We start from the raw sequence: 15592 nt of genomic DNA, 5'->3' as shown, positions 1-15592 counted from the left end.
GTACGACTGCACAATGGCATGACTTAATAAGGGATAAGAAAGATGATTAGACTATTATCAGGTTTCAGGTTTTCTCTTCACCAATAAATTCGTTTTTTAGCTTAACCCTTAAACAAAGCCTTTGTAGGTTAGGTTTTCAATTAGTAAAGACAGACTAGTAGGTATACATCAAAACCACTTCATAGAGGGAATCTGATGAATGAGTTGAAGAGATGGAAAGGTCGGTTTCGTTCGCTTTAGAAGCACTTTCAATGAAACATGGCTCCTGGCATTAATTAAATATATTATCGCATCATGTTTTGAATAGCATAAAAGCATACATGGAACATAATACAAATTCATATAATTATACATCAAAAGATGACCGGATTCTTAGATGATACTGGTTAGAAAACATTACCAACTGAGGTCATTCTTGGACTGCTGTAGCTTTGCATTGTAAGAATTTTCTATCTCCTCCTTGCAAGATTTTAGCAGAGGCTGTAAAAATGATGTTCTGAAAAACGCGACGGACTCTCCAAGAGAGGTTCTATCCCATTCTGCCATCAAACAAAGCCAATGATATCAGTACATAAAATACCAATCGCATCAGTTTGTGACCCTATTTAGCTCTTAAATCTTTTGATGGCTGACAAAATCAACCATGATTATGTGTCATGTCAAAGAGATCAGAGGCACAACCAAAGATAGAACATGTTTACAGAAGTGCAACTTCTTCAGATTCAGTAACTTTTCCTGGTCTTCATCTTCTATTTCCAGGCAAATAACTAAACTTATAGGAATCTAAGCATCACAAGAATAAATAATATTGCAAGAATAAACATACCATTCTCAGCATCTTGTCTTAGTCCTCCCCTGTTCAGTTCTTCCAGAAGCTGCCAGGTAAATACATCACAAGAATTATGGGCCCATATCTATACAAAGGAGTAAGAGCTCATCCAAGTGTACACATGAGGAAGAACTATACAGCTAGAATTCATGATTTACAAATTTACAGTGTCAGAATGTAGCATAATTCTTAGTTGAAGTTCTAACAAACAATTAAATATGGATTTGGAAACCTTCACCAGAAGAATCCTGCAGATAAGAATTTGAAAGTTGATAGCACAGATACCTGGGATAGGGTCGGCACTGTGGTTGGATCAAACTCATCACAATTGTTTGGGTCAATTGGAACACAAACACGACCTAGAGGGGAAAAAAGTTGAAAAACACTTGAGACTACTAAAATGAAGTTCCTTCCTACATTTCCTGAAAATCGGAACAGGAAGATATTCCCTATGATGTGATATTGATAAAAAGTCAACTAGCAATTAAGAAAAAAGTCCAATCAAAGTACGCATTCAAGGCTTCATAGCATAAATACAGCTACTGAAATACTTCTGGTTTTGAAAGCTATCATTGTAGTGCTTTAGCCTTTAGGTTTAAATGTCTTGGTTCTTAAACTAGAACCCACGTCACACTTTTAGGCACCCACCTACGATTTCAGGCCAATCTTCAAATTCATAGCAACTGGTATAGAATACACTTTTCAACACTAACCTGTTTTTGGATGTACACAGAATGGTGCCTTTAGTAAATGGTTCATGTGCCTCGACACCTGATACACAAATAAGTAGTTGCCTATGATAGGTCACTTATAGATAATTTTATATATAAAAACTTCTTGGTTTCAAAAATGTAATTTATATATACTAATGTATGAAATGGAGGTGGATGTATTTCTGAGATGAATACCTATTTTTGTTGAAAGAAAACAAACCCAAAAAAATTAAAACAAAACCAAACAGAGTAATACTGTTGCAGACCTCCATATCAAGCCTAGGGTACGTATATGAAAAGACAATCTCTTCAACACATCTCCGTAGTCCTTGCATCTGGAAAAGATGAATCATACAAAAGAATTAAAAAGATGGAAATACAGTATTTCTCCCTCTAAGTAAAACAGAAGACATATGTGTGAATTTTTTTTTTTTTGAGAAATGTGTTTCTAACGAGTTAGAACTTTTCCAAGAAAACAATCAAATTGTAATTGATTGCCAGAGCAAAGATTTATTACTTGATCCAACTCATTTATTGTTGATTTTCTCAGAAATGCACTTTGATTGTGGATGACAAAATGATAGTGTTGAGGGCTGGATAATCTTGTTTCTAACAGGCAGTGGACTCACCCCCTTTATTGTAAACACTTTAACATGTCAAGAACTCACTTGACGGCCTATAAAACTTTCTATTACCAATCTTAAGTCTCAAAATCCTATGACCTCTTTTATGGCCATAATCAATTGATGATGGCAATTATATCTTTTACACATAGGAAACTGATCCCAATATGGTATATTTTAGCATCACTATTAGAGTAATTAATCTAAAAACAAAATTCAAATCTTACAACTGACAAAAGTGCATTAAGTGTTGAATTCACCAATTAGGCACTTAACACTGATTTTGGCCGTCAAAGAGATTATAGGATTTCGAGACTTAATGACTCACTGTTAGTGCCCATTAGGTACTTAACACTGATTTTGAGCTTACCAATTCATACCTTTTGTTTACCCGATTGCAGGATAGATTTTAGTTGCTCCCACCTAACAATATTAATGTCATCTTTTGACATGGAAGCTCGCTTATTCTCCTGCCACCTCCTCCTAAGCTCAGAAGCAACAGCTGCAAAGATAGAATGTACAAACATCAGCAACTGCTAAGGTAAATGACAGAGCTAGCCATCGAAGAGACTACATATTTTACATGCATCAGGAATCATTTCTAGGATCTTCTCATATCTCTCCTCAGATGCAAGTAAATTTTGGTTTGGAAGCAGTTTGGCCTCAAAAAAACCCTTCAGGACTTCGGTATAGGATCTCCTGCAGAGCCAGAATATGCCTTAGTGAAGAAGAATGTAGGCCCAGAATAAGAAAATTAAAAACAAAATACAATACCACTTACGCCAAGAAAGGATGAAGAACAAGACCAGGTAAAGATATCTTTTTCTGACTATTTTCATTGCCCTGAACAAGGTACAAAGTTATTGGTTTCTTGGTATTGAAAAACAAAGCAAAATCCAGTTGTCTTTCACAGCACTAGCTAACCACCTTGTATACATGGAAATAATCAGCAATAGCCGCCCTTTGTTCATTAGTCAGCCTGTGGAATTTATGAGAGCAAAATTAATTTCTTTATGTAATAATACAGGTAAAGGCAGAAAAAATGTGAAGATTTCAACTGTTACTGCATTACCTTCTGGCTTTTCCATCACAAACCCAGCAATGCACACCACGACGACCACTATATACCCATAGAATATGATTAAAGCCAAAGTCATCTATACATTATTAGAACTCGAAGTTAATTGATGGTGTAAGAAAAAGGCATGCAGTGCACTCAAGAAATCAAAAATGCCTACGTTGTAATGCAAACATTTACATAGGACAGCTTAAGAACTCAGGTCTGATTAGAATATTTTCTGATCTAGGTCAGTTTAGTAAAGCCACCTAAGGCCTAAAACCTTTCAAACTCCAGCATATATCAGTTTTACCTCTGAGAGAAGTATCAATCACTTTAATCGCAATTGTCATTAGAGGCCAGCATTCCAAACAAACATCTGCTCCCGTGCAGCAATATCTAACATCATCATAATCACTTATATCCTGCGAAAATAATTAAGATGACTCCAATGAGTCAAATAACATGGCCGATACATGCATTCAGTTTGAAAAGTAGGGTGAAATGCTTGGTTTTCCGGAAACGAAGTAGCTTACAATATCAAAAACCAATTCTCTCTCAACTGGAGTGAAAACATTGTCGCCACTTTGCGCATAAGCATGCCTCTTGGCAGGCTGCATTACAGACAATACATCATTAACAACTAATAAAACAGCTAACAAGAATAACTAATAAAACAACTAATATGAGCAGCTTTAATTCATAGCTCACTGAATGACAATTCGAAGACTCCTTAATAAGAATAAAATTGAAAGAAATCTTACATCAACGCTATAGACAGGCCCGATATCTATCTTGAATGGACACTTTTCTTTGATGGAATTTTCCAGTTCCGTAACACTGTTGAAAGACTGGAATCGGATATAAATGTCATTTTCTAGCGTGAAAGAAAACTCCCTTCTTCCAAAGTAGGATTTGTCACAACCGGGATGCTTGCCATCTGCAGATAGCAATATCACGATATACATCAATACATGGAGAAAAACACGAAAGCGCAGAAACAAGCGCGTGTTTGCAGGGCCATATATACGAAAAGGAAGAAGAGATTTGAGTTACCATTTCCGTAAGACATCCACTTGAACATGTCAGCATGAGGAAATAGCTTTCCTGCCATAAAATTAGTTTCACATTTGAATCACAGCTGCTAGAATAAAAGAAATTTTCCATCATTCAAGCGATAGGACGAAAAATCTATATGAGGAAAATGAAAATTCTGACCATAGTAGATTCTGAGATAGTTAGCGTTAAATCCATCAGGCACAGCATTTGCTTGCCCAGGTACATCAATCACCATGTCATCTCTTCCGTTGTCAGCTTCCTCTTTCGTCATCTTCGCTTCAAAATGAACCCTAATTTCTCGTTCAATATCCCAATTTCATAGCAGAAAGTTCACAGGGAAGAGAATAAGATGGCGGGAAAGAAAAAGATTAGGGCAAATAAATAGATCCTTTGGCGGGAAACTTTGGGCCTGAAAATTTGGCCCAATAGCAACAAGCCAGAAGGCTTAAGTACGCCGTCGTTTTCAATTTCACTGCATCAGTCCAAAAAATCCTTGGACCTATCAAAAAAACAGCCCGGGCAAAATCAAAATTCCTGCTACTAGTCAGTAATCACCATGGAAAGTACGAATAAACAAATAATAGCCAAAAAATTTTGTTTATTTCAAAAAATATATTAAAAAGAAAAAAAAAACACGGCGTTTCATTTTTTTTTCTCCCATTATTTTTAATTAATTATTCCAGGCGATGAGATGAGAAAGAGGCAATCAGGACCTGGCGATGGCGTTTCGTTTCGGACCTTTCTAGGACTCTCCGATAACCGTACCCGGACCCGCTAACACCCGGCGTCAGCTTTTGGACCGGCTTTTTCCTCTTCTCTTCCTCGGGCCACGGTTTTTGCTAAGGTTACTTCGATGGTGACCGATGATCATGTCACCATGAACGGGAACGGGTTTAGTAAGATGGAAGAAGAGTTCATCAAGAGGTACCACAAACTCGAGGTTAAAGAAAATCAGTGCAGCTCTTCGCTCGTTAAACACATCAAAGCTCCTGTTCACCTGGTATGCTTTTTCTAATTTTTTTTTGTAAATTTCAATTATATTTTCTTTTTCTAATAGAATCGATTGGGTTCCTATTTGGTGCTAGATCCGTACATAGATCTGGGGACAATTTTCGTTTAATTCAGTGAATTTTCGTTTTAGACGCTAATTTAAGAAGCTTAGCTTAATTTTCAGGCGACGTTTTATTTTGGGGATTTTTCTCTTTAACTTTTTTTCAGTGCATGTGGTTTGGATATATGAGGAAATCGATACTGAAATTGGGATTTTAGAATTTTGAATGTCACTTAAAAATTAAGCTAGATTATGTGATATTAAACATTATCAATTGAAGCTAAACACATCCTTCAGCTATATGAAGCATTAATAAATTTTTACTAGTAGAAATTACTCTGTAAATTGCTGTTTTCTTTCATTATTACTTGGTATGTGCTTGCTTTGAACGTAAATGGAACATAAGATTTTCTTTAGACTTGCATTTTCCTTAAGTGTGGAAAGGGTATCTAGTGCTTAGGGGTTCTTATATCTCATTATCATCTTCAAATACCGATAAATTTGGATTGAATGAGTTTAATTTGATATCCCATACCCAATCTAAACCTTGGGTAGGTACAAATGATTAGTTTCAGGTATTTTTTTAGTTTGCTTGATTGAAGGCAAACTTGGTTATGTTTTGTGCCTTAATGAATGATTATTGGTTTTCGATCTATCAGGTTTGGTCATTAGTAAGGAGGTTTGACCAACCCCAGAAGTACAAACCATTTGTTAGCAGGTGTGTTGTGCAGGGGGACCTTCAGGTTGGAAGTGTTAGAGAAGTAAATGTTAAGTCAGGTTTGCCGGCGACAACTAGCACTGAAAGGTTAGAGTATCTAGATGATGATGAGCACATCTTGAGCATGACAATTGTCGGAGGAGATCACAGGTTGAAGGTATGAATTTTCTACTTGGTTGAATTAGTTACGCACTACACAATAGTTGTAAATGCATGCCCTTCGAATTCCAATAAATTTTTAGTTTTTCAACATATAATCTTGACCGAAATAAGTATTCATCTAAACCTAAGTAACCTAACCTTTATTTCTTTCTTATTATATGATGTGATAATTTTCTGTTGAATTATGTAATAATGCTTAAATTAAATGTAACAAGGTTTTGGATATGGTCACTTGCAACTTGCAAGGTGGACCATTGAATGCGCTAACTTTTTGTAACCAGTCATCGGATAAAGACTCCGTCACTTCAGCATGAATTGTCAAATCATTGTTTGAATGGTCAAATTCGTCAAGCATTTTAGAAGAATTTTGTCATGTTTGAGAGGGAACGTAGCCTTGCAGAATAGGAAATGAGAGTTCTGAAACTAGAAGGAAATATATATCCCTACAAAATGACTTGTCAAATGTCTTTCTGCTGAATTTAAGCAGGGGAACATGTGCTTTTGTAGCCTTCCTTCTATCCCAACTATTTCTGTTTTCTTGAGCTACTAGCACATATGACCTGGATCCCTTCTTTGCATATGTACATAGAACATTTTTGGTTTGTACACATACGTGGGCAAGCAACACTGTTTATCATGTCGCTGAGGACGGTGTTAGTTTTCAGTTCCGAGATGTATTATTCTGCCTCCTTTTCCTTTCATATTTGATTTATGAGCATTCTATTGTCCCAATTCTTTATTGATCTTCCTCATCACTTATAATCTAATTTCATGAAACTGCAAAATTTCCTGTATGCTATGTAAATTGGCAGAACTACTCATCCATTGTTACAGTCCACCCTGAGGTCATTGATGGCAGACCAGGAACGTTGGTGATCGAGTCTTTTGTGGTGGATATACCGGATGGGAACACCAAGGACGAAACATGCTACTTCGTTGAGGCACTGATCAAGTGCAACCTCAAGTCATTGGCTGATGTTTCAGAGCGTTTGGCTGTTCAGGATCGCACTGAGCCAATCAAAATAATGTGAATAATCTGGGTCCCTCTTAGCAGCATCAAGGTTGTTGTGTGTGATGAGTGAAGAAATGTTATTATTAGAAGCTGAGTAGAAAGTTCGGGCTACCTTGGGTTAGAGTCAACTCCTATTTTCTTAATACTTCATGCATCTTCTTCTTACTAGAACATTATAATTAGGTGTGTTGTGTTGATAGTAGCTGACAATTAAGCTACACCTTCGGCCTACAGATTTCTTAAATGAAGAAACATTTCAGAAATTTTCTTTGTGGCTTATTCTATGGTGAATAATGCGGTATTGTATTGGTATCTAGTTGTAAATATCTTTGCACAATGGAAATTTTATAGCTTTTCATGTATGAGCCATTCAGTTATGGGGGATATACTGTATGTTGGTACATGATCTTAATTTACTCATCTAGAAATTTATTTATATCTTAATTTGAAATTAGGGTATCTAATCTAATTTGACTGAGTTGGTAATCTTAGATTGAAATGACAATATTAAAACAAAGGGTATTCAGGTTTTTTTAATTTTTAATAAATAATTAAACACTAAAAATGTAACTACTCCTTAAAATTTTAATTTTATGGATTTTTTTTATACTTAAAATCACTCCCTCGGGCTAAACTTCCAAATTCGGATGTTGTGGGTTAAAATGCAGATGAAAAACAAAATTATAAGGTAATAAATAGGGTTTTGGTAAGGAATAATGTTTAAATATTATGAGCTTATATTTTCCTATTTTTTACATAAAAGATATAAAAACAGCTATAAACTAATATAATTTAGACATTACTAAACAATTTTTGTATTCATGAAACAAAAAAAAAATGTTATCATAAATGGAGTCCTATAATGCAGTATGTTTTAAAAGGAAATACCATATTGTTCATCACCAAAGGATGCAATATTATTCACAGCCAATAATCAAGTAGTGTAAAGACAGCCAGGCCAAATAAACCAGAAAGTGAAAATTACCCAAGGGAATTACAGAGTTGATGCATCACTTTGATTAAATAACGTGCATGATATTGATACCTTCAAAAATTAATCAAAAACTTGCGAAACCTCTTAATGAACCCCCCATCCTTCTCCTCACTCTCGCGCCTTTCATCTTCCTCTCCTTGGCGATGATGGCGACGGTGATGTTGGTAGTGGTGGTGCGGGTGGTGATCGTTGTTGTCATGATCTTGTTCATGCTCGTGGTTATAAGGACGAACCTTCCTAAAGTCTACGTGCTCCTTCGACTCGGCGCCATTATCGGGAAACCTGGTCCCTCTCCCCCGCATCTGGTTACCAAGTCTGATTGACTCCGGGTCGGAACGAGATCTCTCGTCCGACAGTGCCATACCGTTACCGTAAGAAACATAGCGCTTGCGCTGGAACCTCGAGTTCAAAGGCCTGAACCTTCTATGGTAACGGCAGTCATGTCCATTACGGAACGGAATCAACGGATGCCTGGGGAAGTGACCTTTTACAGGACGGAAACTGATTATCGTCAACGGAACGGAAACCAAGTCGGGGTCGGCTTCGGAGGCATCATCAACGTCGTGCTTAGAATCAACTGTTTTGGCGGGTTCAGAGTCGGGTTTCTCGTTAGGGAGAAGGATAACGTTTGTCGTTGTAGAGTCGGATTCGGGTAATCCGGCCACGATTTCTTCAGAGGTGACGGCCTGGTCCGGTACAATAAAGCGAGCGTGAGAGATGGTGAATAAGACGAAAATAACAATGAACGAAATGGCGAGTCGTGCCATATCTTTATTTAGAGAGACAAAACAAAAAACTAAAAGAAACAAAAAGGACACAGGTTTTTTTATTAGTTACTTAAGGATAAGGAATTTGGATTATTATATAAGAGGTTGGGGGATGAGGCACTGGACAAAGTGCTGGTATGGACAGTGATGAGAGGCAATGGCGGAAGCGGGCAACAGGGTTGACCCAACACGTGGTTTTTAGGATTGAAGAAAATGGAGTCTTGAAAAGCTTTGGATTTATATATCCACATTCAAAGTTTGAAACCGTCTCACACTCTCACTCCACAAGTTAATGGACCTGAAATTATTCAACTTTTTTTATAAATGAATTTAAACTTAAAAAATCGAATTACAACTTAAGTAATTACCATGATACAAGAAGGGAAGGGTTCGGTAGGTTTCAACGTTGCTGCCATGGGATTATTCCATCTTTCCCCCAAGCTCTTCTTGCCAATCTTTGCTGGTCCATATAGAAAGCTCGTAACGAGCTGGTTTTTTGTGGAAGCAACGACAATCCAATTGAGGTTTGGCAGGGAGCCTTTAGTTTCCAATAGAACACAATTAAGTGGTGCGAATTTGCCTGGAGTTTCTTGGCAGCGACCAAAAGAGGGTTGTCTTTAAGATAAATTGTGACGCTTCTATGGTTAAAGAAAACCCAATAGCAGGTATTGCTAGTGGTTTGCCGAGATTCTAATGGTCAAATCATCAACGGAAGTAATCGTCAGCTTTGTGTCGGACCTATTGAAGTGGCTGAAGCAATGGCATTTAAAGATACTTGCTCTATCATTTCTCATAAGAATTGGCCTCAAGTTTTTCTTGAATCTGATTGCAAAGTAGTTGTGGATCAAATCTTTGCTTCGAGTGAGGGGATTTCCTGGATTCTTTCTGCTATTATTGATTCCACCAAGAGTTTCCAAGCAGCTAATCCTCAAGTTCAATGCTCTTTCATCGGCGAGAAGCAAACCGGCTGGCAGACAAGGTGGCTGTTTGTACTAGGAGAGGGACGTGCCGTCTAATTGGGTTAATCTGACTCCTGCTGTATGGAGTTTGTTGCTGTAATTTCCTTCCCGATCTTTTTTGTTTCGGGTTTCCAATCAACAAAATAATAATAATAATAAATTGGAAATAATTTCTTCACATAGAAATAAAATAATCATAACTTGGGAAATGAATTAATAAGGGTAAAAGTTTATATAAATTTATAATATTTTAAATGATAAATTATACCAAATATATTATGAATTGAAATACAAAAATGTTACCAGATAAATTATTTTATAAATCAATAACCCTTAATTTTATAAATAGAATTTCACTATTCTCTTGTATGCGCTAGTAAAATTTAGGTCATCGAATTATCTTTTAACATTTTTTCATCAGAAAATCACTTTATTAAACATCATAAATTTCAAAACTATAAATTAACACATTAACTTTAATTTTGTATACTTTTATACATAATTTTTTTGTGTTTACATATTGTACACAAAAATAACTATGTTTACATAAATATAATTGTACTAAATCAAAATTTATATATTAAGTAATACATTTAATTAAAGTTTATATGTAATTTTAAAGAACTAATTTTTGAAAAAATGAACCTAAACTCTTTAAAGACTTGAAAATTTATCAAATGTTTTAGTTCTTCCATCCTTGCGGAAGATGACACTCATGGTCTTGAATAGTAATATAATGAACAATTGGAAGTGTCAAAATTCAGAGTGAATGATGTGTTGGGACTTCAGCTATTTAATGCTGATGTTCAGATAACCTATTTAAACAATTGTTAAACACCCGTTCAGATAGATTTTCAAGACAGCTAAGTCTAGTAACAAGTTGGGATTTTTTACATTTATCTTCATGGAGTATTACACTATCAACAAATGCATTTTAAGCCATGTTTTATTATGTCTTAAATGGTGCTAATCAATATTTGGAAGAGTAGAAAGAGGAGAGATCGACAGCCTCATCTCAAGGGTTGTCCTTATGTTTATCCATTAAGATATTTATTTGATAATTAAGCTGTTAATTTATCTTGCTTATAAGGTTTTATTTTGGATAATTATTGAAGATATTTTGATAGATAAATTCATTTTTTATTAAGAGTTTTATCTCAATCAAAATTTTGCTAAAGGATGCTTGTTTGACTATAAATAGACTGCTAGTCTACTTCTTCGTTGAGCCATTTGGGGGTGTGTTAGATGTTTTTTGTTTAGAGATTTTTATGAGAAGATATTGTATGTAATGTAAGGCATTTGGGAAGAGTGATGTGTAACAATTTGGACTAGCTATCGGGACTATAATTATTTCTTTGTGTAATGATAGATTAAGCTTTAGCTAATAGATAGTTGGATTAATTGTGGAATGAAATTATTCTCTCAATGAGGCTCTAGAGAATAGGATCGTGGAATCTGAACTACATTAACAAATATCCTGTGATGATTCTCTCTTTACTTATCTCTTTGACTCATGTTTTAGATTTTTAGTTATTCCCCTCCATCTTTTATTTGTTTATTGGTTGCTTTTTGTTAAAACACCTGTTTGAAGAGAGAGCAAACTAAGATTCTTACATGATGGTTAGGAGATCTGTAATCAAATAAAGAAAGAGGAGACCAGAGGCGAATTTAGGAGAGCTAACAGGGGTCTCAGTCCCCTTAAAATATAAAATTACTAGTTAGACTCTTAATTTTTTTTAAATTTTAAATTTGTAAAGATAAAATTACATTTTGACTCTCTAAAATTATAAAAATTCAATTTAATTATTTAAAAATTATAAAAATATAGAATGTAAAAAATTAAAATTTCATTCGATATTTAAAAAATTGTTCTGAATTCGCAGGAGATGACACCTTTGGTTGTGCAGCAATAACTATTGATAACAACAAAAATCCTCATTTATAGGAAAATCTATGCAAAGTCGCAACTTTGAGCTAGAATCCATATTTTAAATCCGATGCTGTTTTAAATATGCGGATATAGTATAAACAAACGAAAGCTTTTGAATAAAGACAAAATATGAAGTAAACTTGTTACAGGCAGATCAAAAGTGAACTGGAGACTCAAGCTCGCATGATATAAGAGACTTATTACAAAACTTTGAAATGATTGGACCAAAATACTCCTGCAATTATGAAAGCTATGGGTTTTAATTTGCCTTAATTGACAAAAGAAAATGCAAATCCTCGAAATTACAACAGATATGTGGACTGCTTCTGGTCGGATTAGTTTATGTCTTGATTATGTGACAATTAACTGCTAATAGTAATTAACACGTTTTGTCTTAGTATATGGGATCGCCAGTGTCTTATTTTGGGCTTCCAGACGTTACATGTGGGTTCGTGGCCTAATTAGGTCTCCATTTGTTAAATAAATTATGTATTCAGCTTAATTGGAATCGAATAGAAGACCAACGAAGTTTGTACATTATTTTGAACTGTATAAAATATTGAAAGTATTATAAATTCAAATAATTGAAAAAAAAAAACCAAACATAAGCTAGCAGAAGAAATCTTCACTGTATGGAACTTGTACTGGGAAACGAAGTTAAAAAAGTTCCCACGTGTGGGTAAATATAGAGTCCAGTAGACTGTCACGTTTTGGAACAAGAGAGGACCACCGTTTACTAATAGCTGTCCATAACTGAACCCCGTCATTTCCAATTACATTCGCACACCTCCAGTACTTTGGAATCTCACAAATAGGGTCCCCCTTTAACCATCTCTAGTAAACTGGCACGTTGATGCTAATGGCCCCCACCTATCACGTCACTTTCCCACGTGCACAGTCTTTGTCTCACCTTAGGCTTGTTGTATCAATTATATAAACTTTTTATTTTTAAAATTTCAATCTTTTAACAATTAAATATATTAGTTCAAATTCTGATATTAATAATGTTTTTAATATCTATTTTTTATTTTATTATTTTTACTTTTTATATTTTACGAATTTAAAAATTTTAGTCTTATTTAAATGATAACTGTTAAATCTATTAAGAAAAATGCAGTGATAGCCCAAATCACGCAAACTGAAGCTGACTAAATCGGTTGATTCTGTTTAGTTGGTTTTCTCAGTTTTAACTGAAAATTGCACTCCCTAAGTATTATGTGAAAATAACAAATTGATATAGTATTACTCGTGTAATGGTATGTTTGTCGCATAAGAACTCGAAAAAAAAAGAAAAAAATTTAACGTGATGAATTTAACGGCCATCATTTGATCAAGAGTGGAATTTCAAAATTCGAAAAGTGCAAGGGTTAAAAATAATCAAATTAAAATACATGGACTAAATCTATAAATTAGGCATAGTATATTGACTAATAGCAAAATGTTGTCTTTTTCTCTCTAATGAATACATAATTTATATAAAATTAAAAAAATTAACCGCTTTTTCAGTATTATGATTTATAATCATCAAATTAAAAAAATTATGGATTTAGGATGACACATAAATTTGTAAAACTCAGAATTAAAGGGAATACAACTCATTCATGTATATACTAATCTTAATTAGAGCATAACAATGGAAATACAAGGTTGAGAGGCATGCAAGTTTTTATATGCATTAATCAGTATTGACATGTATAAATATCTACCCCGCTTGAGCTGAAAATGCAAACTGACCAACCCAAACTTGAAGACCAAGAAGAAAAAAAGGATTACTTTTAAGAGTGGGCAATGGGGAGCACAAAAACTCAGTCATACTTTGTTTTCATGAATTATGATCCTGAATACCACCGTCTTCATGCTGATCGGTCAGTTCTTTAATCCCAATATCTTAACTCCTTATGTTGGTTCTCATGTTAGTGTTATCACATATATGGCTTGTTCTCATTCATTTACCCTTTCTTTATTTTCTTTTGGGAGGTGTATCGTAGAACTAAGAAAGGGGCGTATGAGCTTGATTTGTATCTGAGTAGGAAGCACGATGAGCTGTTGGCAAGCACCCTTCAACCTGGTACCTACAGGAAGACCTTATCTTTGGTCATTGTTGATGGTTTTGCAGTCGAAATCACAGAGGCTCAGGTGTTCTTATAATGCCCATTCCTGCAGTTTTGTTTAGCGTGGTTGATTCTCTTTCAAGTTAACTCTCTTTTCCATTATTTTTTTCTTCTTCCCTTTAAAGGCTGTTTAATGAAATGGTCAGGCCAATGTGCTGAGATCTGCTAATGGGGTAAGAGTTGTGGAGAAGAATCAAGAGCTTGCTTAGTGCTGCTAAAGCTTGAAAGTTTGCAGAACGGAAGAGAAAATAGGTTTCAAGAACTTCTTGTAGATGTGGGTTTTCAGTCTGTTTCTCTCTCTTAATAATCATTCAGGACTTGAAATATAGCATATTGCAGCTCTAAATCGAAGCAATTTAGTCGTTTAATGCATCTGATTAAGTTTATAAGAAGTGGATAAATTGATCTTCTTGCATATGATTTATGAAGTTTTGATAGCTTTTCAAAGCTCAGACTCTTGAATGTACCGTCCAAGAAAAATGAAGAATTTTGGAAGTACTTAAAAAAGTCACCAATCAAAAACTAAAAAGAAGAAGGGATAGATAACTGTGTTGAAAGTAATGTTTGGGAACTATGAGCTAGACCTTTGGGGGGGGGGGGGACCAATTTCATTATGATATTCAACAAGCAGAATGCCAAAGTCCATAAAAACTCATGTCCCCACACAGGATGGGACATGTGATTCCAAATAATTCACTTATGTTATCTCCCATTCACAAGCCAAGTTTATCTAGTTAAGGTTATGAAGGAAGCATTGCATACATACTTGAAATGGTTGCCCGACTTTGTGGGGTCATAGTCACATGCAACATGTTTTTGATATGATACATTGCCCAAAATAATAACTCAAGCAAAGCTCATTAATAGTAGCGTATGATTTTGGAAAGATGGGGAACATTTTGAGCCACTATACATGAGTTCTGAAACTCACATGCCACTGGCCTCTAGCTATACGGACAATCATCAATCACTATCGAGCACTGGGCATCCAGCTTGCACCAATATTGTTCATCTAACTCTACATATGATCCATGGAACTTACCCTTTGTCCTTATTTTTAATATGCTTCGAAAATGAAATTTGCTTCTTTTTTCCTAAAACGTAAAATTAGGACACGTTTTAGATGTCAATGACTCCATGCATCTGTTTTAATGTCACATAAGTAAGGTATTTTAAGTGAATTTGTTGTAGAAACCATTGTAAGCATTCCAAAAACTCTATACAAGCCATGTGTATACGATATTGCAAAAGGCTCAGCTTCAAGCCTGCAATATGGAACTTGTATTGCTACTTCATGAAAGAAAGAAAAAGATTACTTACCTCATATGGACATGACTGACTTGCCAAAATACGTAGCCAGAAAGAATGGTGAACATTATCCACTCTACCCTCCAGCGCTTCAGTTTAAGCCCTTAAACACAGGCAAATTCAGAAGCCCTTGAGGGAGAGTGAGCAATGATTTCCATCCCAAAATGCATGCACAAGACTGTTACTTACTAGTAGCATCTAAAGCGCGCGCGCACACACGCACATATATATATATGTGCTGGAAGCTCTTGTGGGGAGAATGAGCTACCAATACATAGTAAGATTCAACAACTATTTGT

The 15592-nt window shown here is 35.2% G+C and overlaps 3 protein-coding genes across 4 annotated transcripts; 2 read left to right on the top strand and 1 right to left on the bottom strand.

Annotated features, from left to right (window-relative positions):
• Positions 1-246: 246 nt before the first annotated feature.
• Positions 247-4703, bottom strand: LOC107947115 (DNA primase small subunit). The gene is made up of 15 exons (XM_016881675.2): positions 4441-4703; positions 4279-4329; positions 3987-4162; positions 3759-3836; positions 3536-3647; positions 3238-3322; positions 3093-3144; positions 2947-3008; positions 2749-2864; positions 2546-2667; positions 1809-1877; positions 1543-1600; positions 1115-1188; positions 827-875; positions 247-539 (listed from the first exon to the last, which is right to left on the bottom strand). The coding sequence occupies exons 1-15, from the start codon at positions 4550-4552 to the stop codon at positions 397-399; spliced, it is 1359 nt and encodes a 452-aa protein (XP_016737164.2). The 5' UTR covers positions 4553-4703; the 3' UTR covers positions 247-396.
• Positions 4704-4760: 57 nt separating this feature from the next.
• On the top strand, positions 4761-7586 carry LOC107947117 (abscisic acid receptor PYL8). The gene is made up of 3 exons (XM_016881678.2): positions 4761-5281; positions 5992-6207; positions 7025-7586. The coding sequence occupies exons 1-3, from the start codon at positions 5135-5137 to the stop codon at positions 7241-7243; spliced, it is 582 nt and encodes a 193-aa protein (XP_016737167.1). The 5' UTR covers positions 4761-5134; the 3' UTR covers positions 7244-7586.
• A 5928-nt stretch (positions 7587-13514) lies between these two features.
• On the top strand, positions 13515-14400 carry LOC107947114 (subtilisin-like protease SBT2.5). 2 transcript variants are annotated; one of them, XM_016881673.2, is made up of 3 exons: positions 13515-13739; positions 13863-14010; positions 14132-14400. In XM_016881673.2, the coding sequence occupies exons 1-3, from the start codon at positions 13663-13665 to the stop codon at positions 14192-14194; spliced, it is 288 nt and encodes a 95-aa protein (XP_016737162.1). In that variant the 5' UTR covers positions 13515-13662; the 3' UTR covers positions 14195-14400. The 2 variants fall into 2 exon arrangements, with proteins under 2 accessions (XP_016737162.1, XP_016737163.1); XM_016881674.2 differs by having other exon boundaries at positions 14111-14400.
• Positions 14401-15592: the final 1192 nt, after the last annotated feature.

Source organism: Gossypium hirsutum, chromosome A12, assembly GCF_007990345.1.
Source record: "Gossypium hirsutum isolate 1008001.06 chromosome A12, Gossypium_hirsutum_v2.1, whole genome shotgun sequence".
NCBI lineage: Eukaryota > Viridiplantae > Streptophyta > Magnoliopsida > Malvales > Malvaceae > Gossypium > Gossypium hirsutum.
Note: the sequence above shows the minus strand (reverse complement) of the source record. Positions and strands in the feature narration are given on the sequence as shown.

Excerpts from the sequence above, each read along its gene's own strand:
- LOC107947115 (XM_016881675.2), bottom strand. The coding sequence starts at position 4,552 with ATGACGAAAGAGGAAGCTGACAACGGAAGAGATGACATGGTGATTGAT. Across the intron at positions 3,837-3,986 it reads GGCCTGTCTATAGCGTTGAT|CCTGCCAAGAGGCATGCTTA; the intron begins GTAAGATTTCTT and ends TCTGTAATGCAG. Across the intron at positions 540-826 it reads AAGACAAGATGCTGAGAATG|AATGGGATAGAACCTCTCTT; the intron begins GTATGTTTATTC and ends GTTTGATGGCAG.
- LOC107947114 (XM_016881673.2), top strand. The coding sequence starts at position 13,663 with ATGGGGAGCACAAAAACTCAGTCATACTTTGTTTTCATGAATTATGAT. Across the intron at positions 13,740-13,862 it reads CACCGTCTTCATGCTGATCG|AACTAAGAAAGGGGCGTATG; the intron begins GTCAGTTCTTTA and ends GGTGTATCGTAG. Across the intron at positions 14,011-14,131 it reads TCGAAATCACAGAGGCTCAG|GCCAATGTGCTGAGATCTGC; the intron begins GTGTTCTTATAA and ends TGAAATGGTCAG.
- LOC107947117 (XM_016881678.2), top strand. The coding sequence starts at position 5,135 with ATGGTGACCGATGATCATGTCACCATGAACGGGAACGGGTTTAGTAAG. Across the intron at positions 5,282-5,991 it reads TCAAAGCTCCTGTTCACCTG|GTTTGGTCATTAGTAAGGAG; the intron begins GTATGCTTTTTC and ends TCGATCTATCAG. Across the intron at positions 6,208-7,024 it reads GAGGAGATCACAGGTTGAAG|AACTACTCATCCATTGTTAC; the intron begins GTATGAATTTTC and ends GTAAATTGGCAG.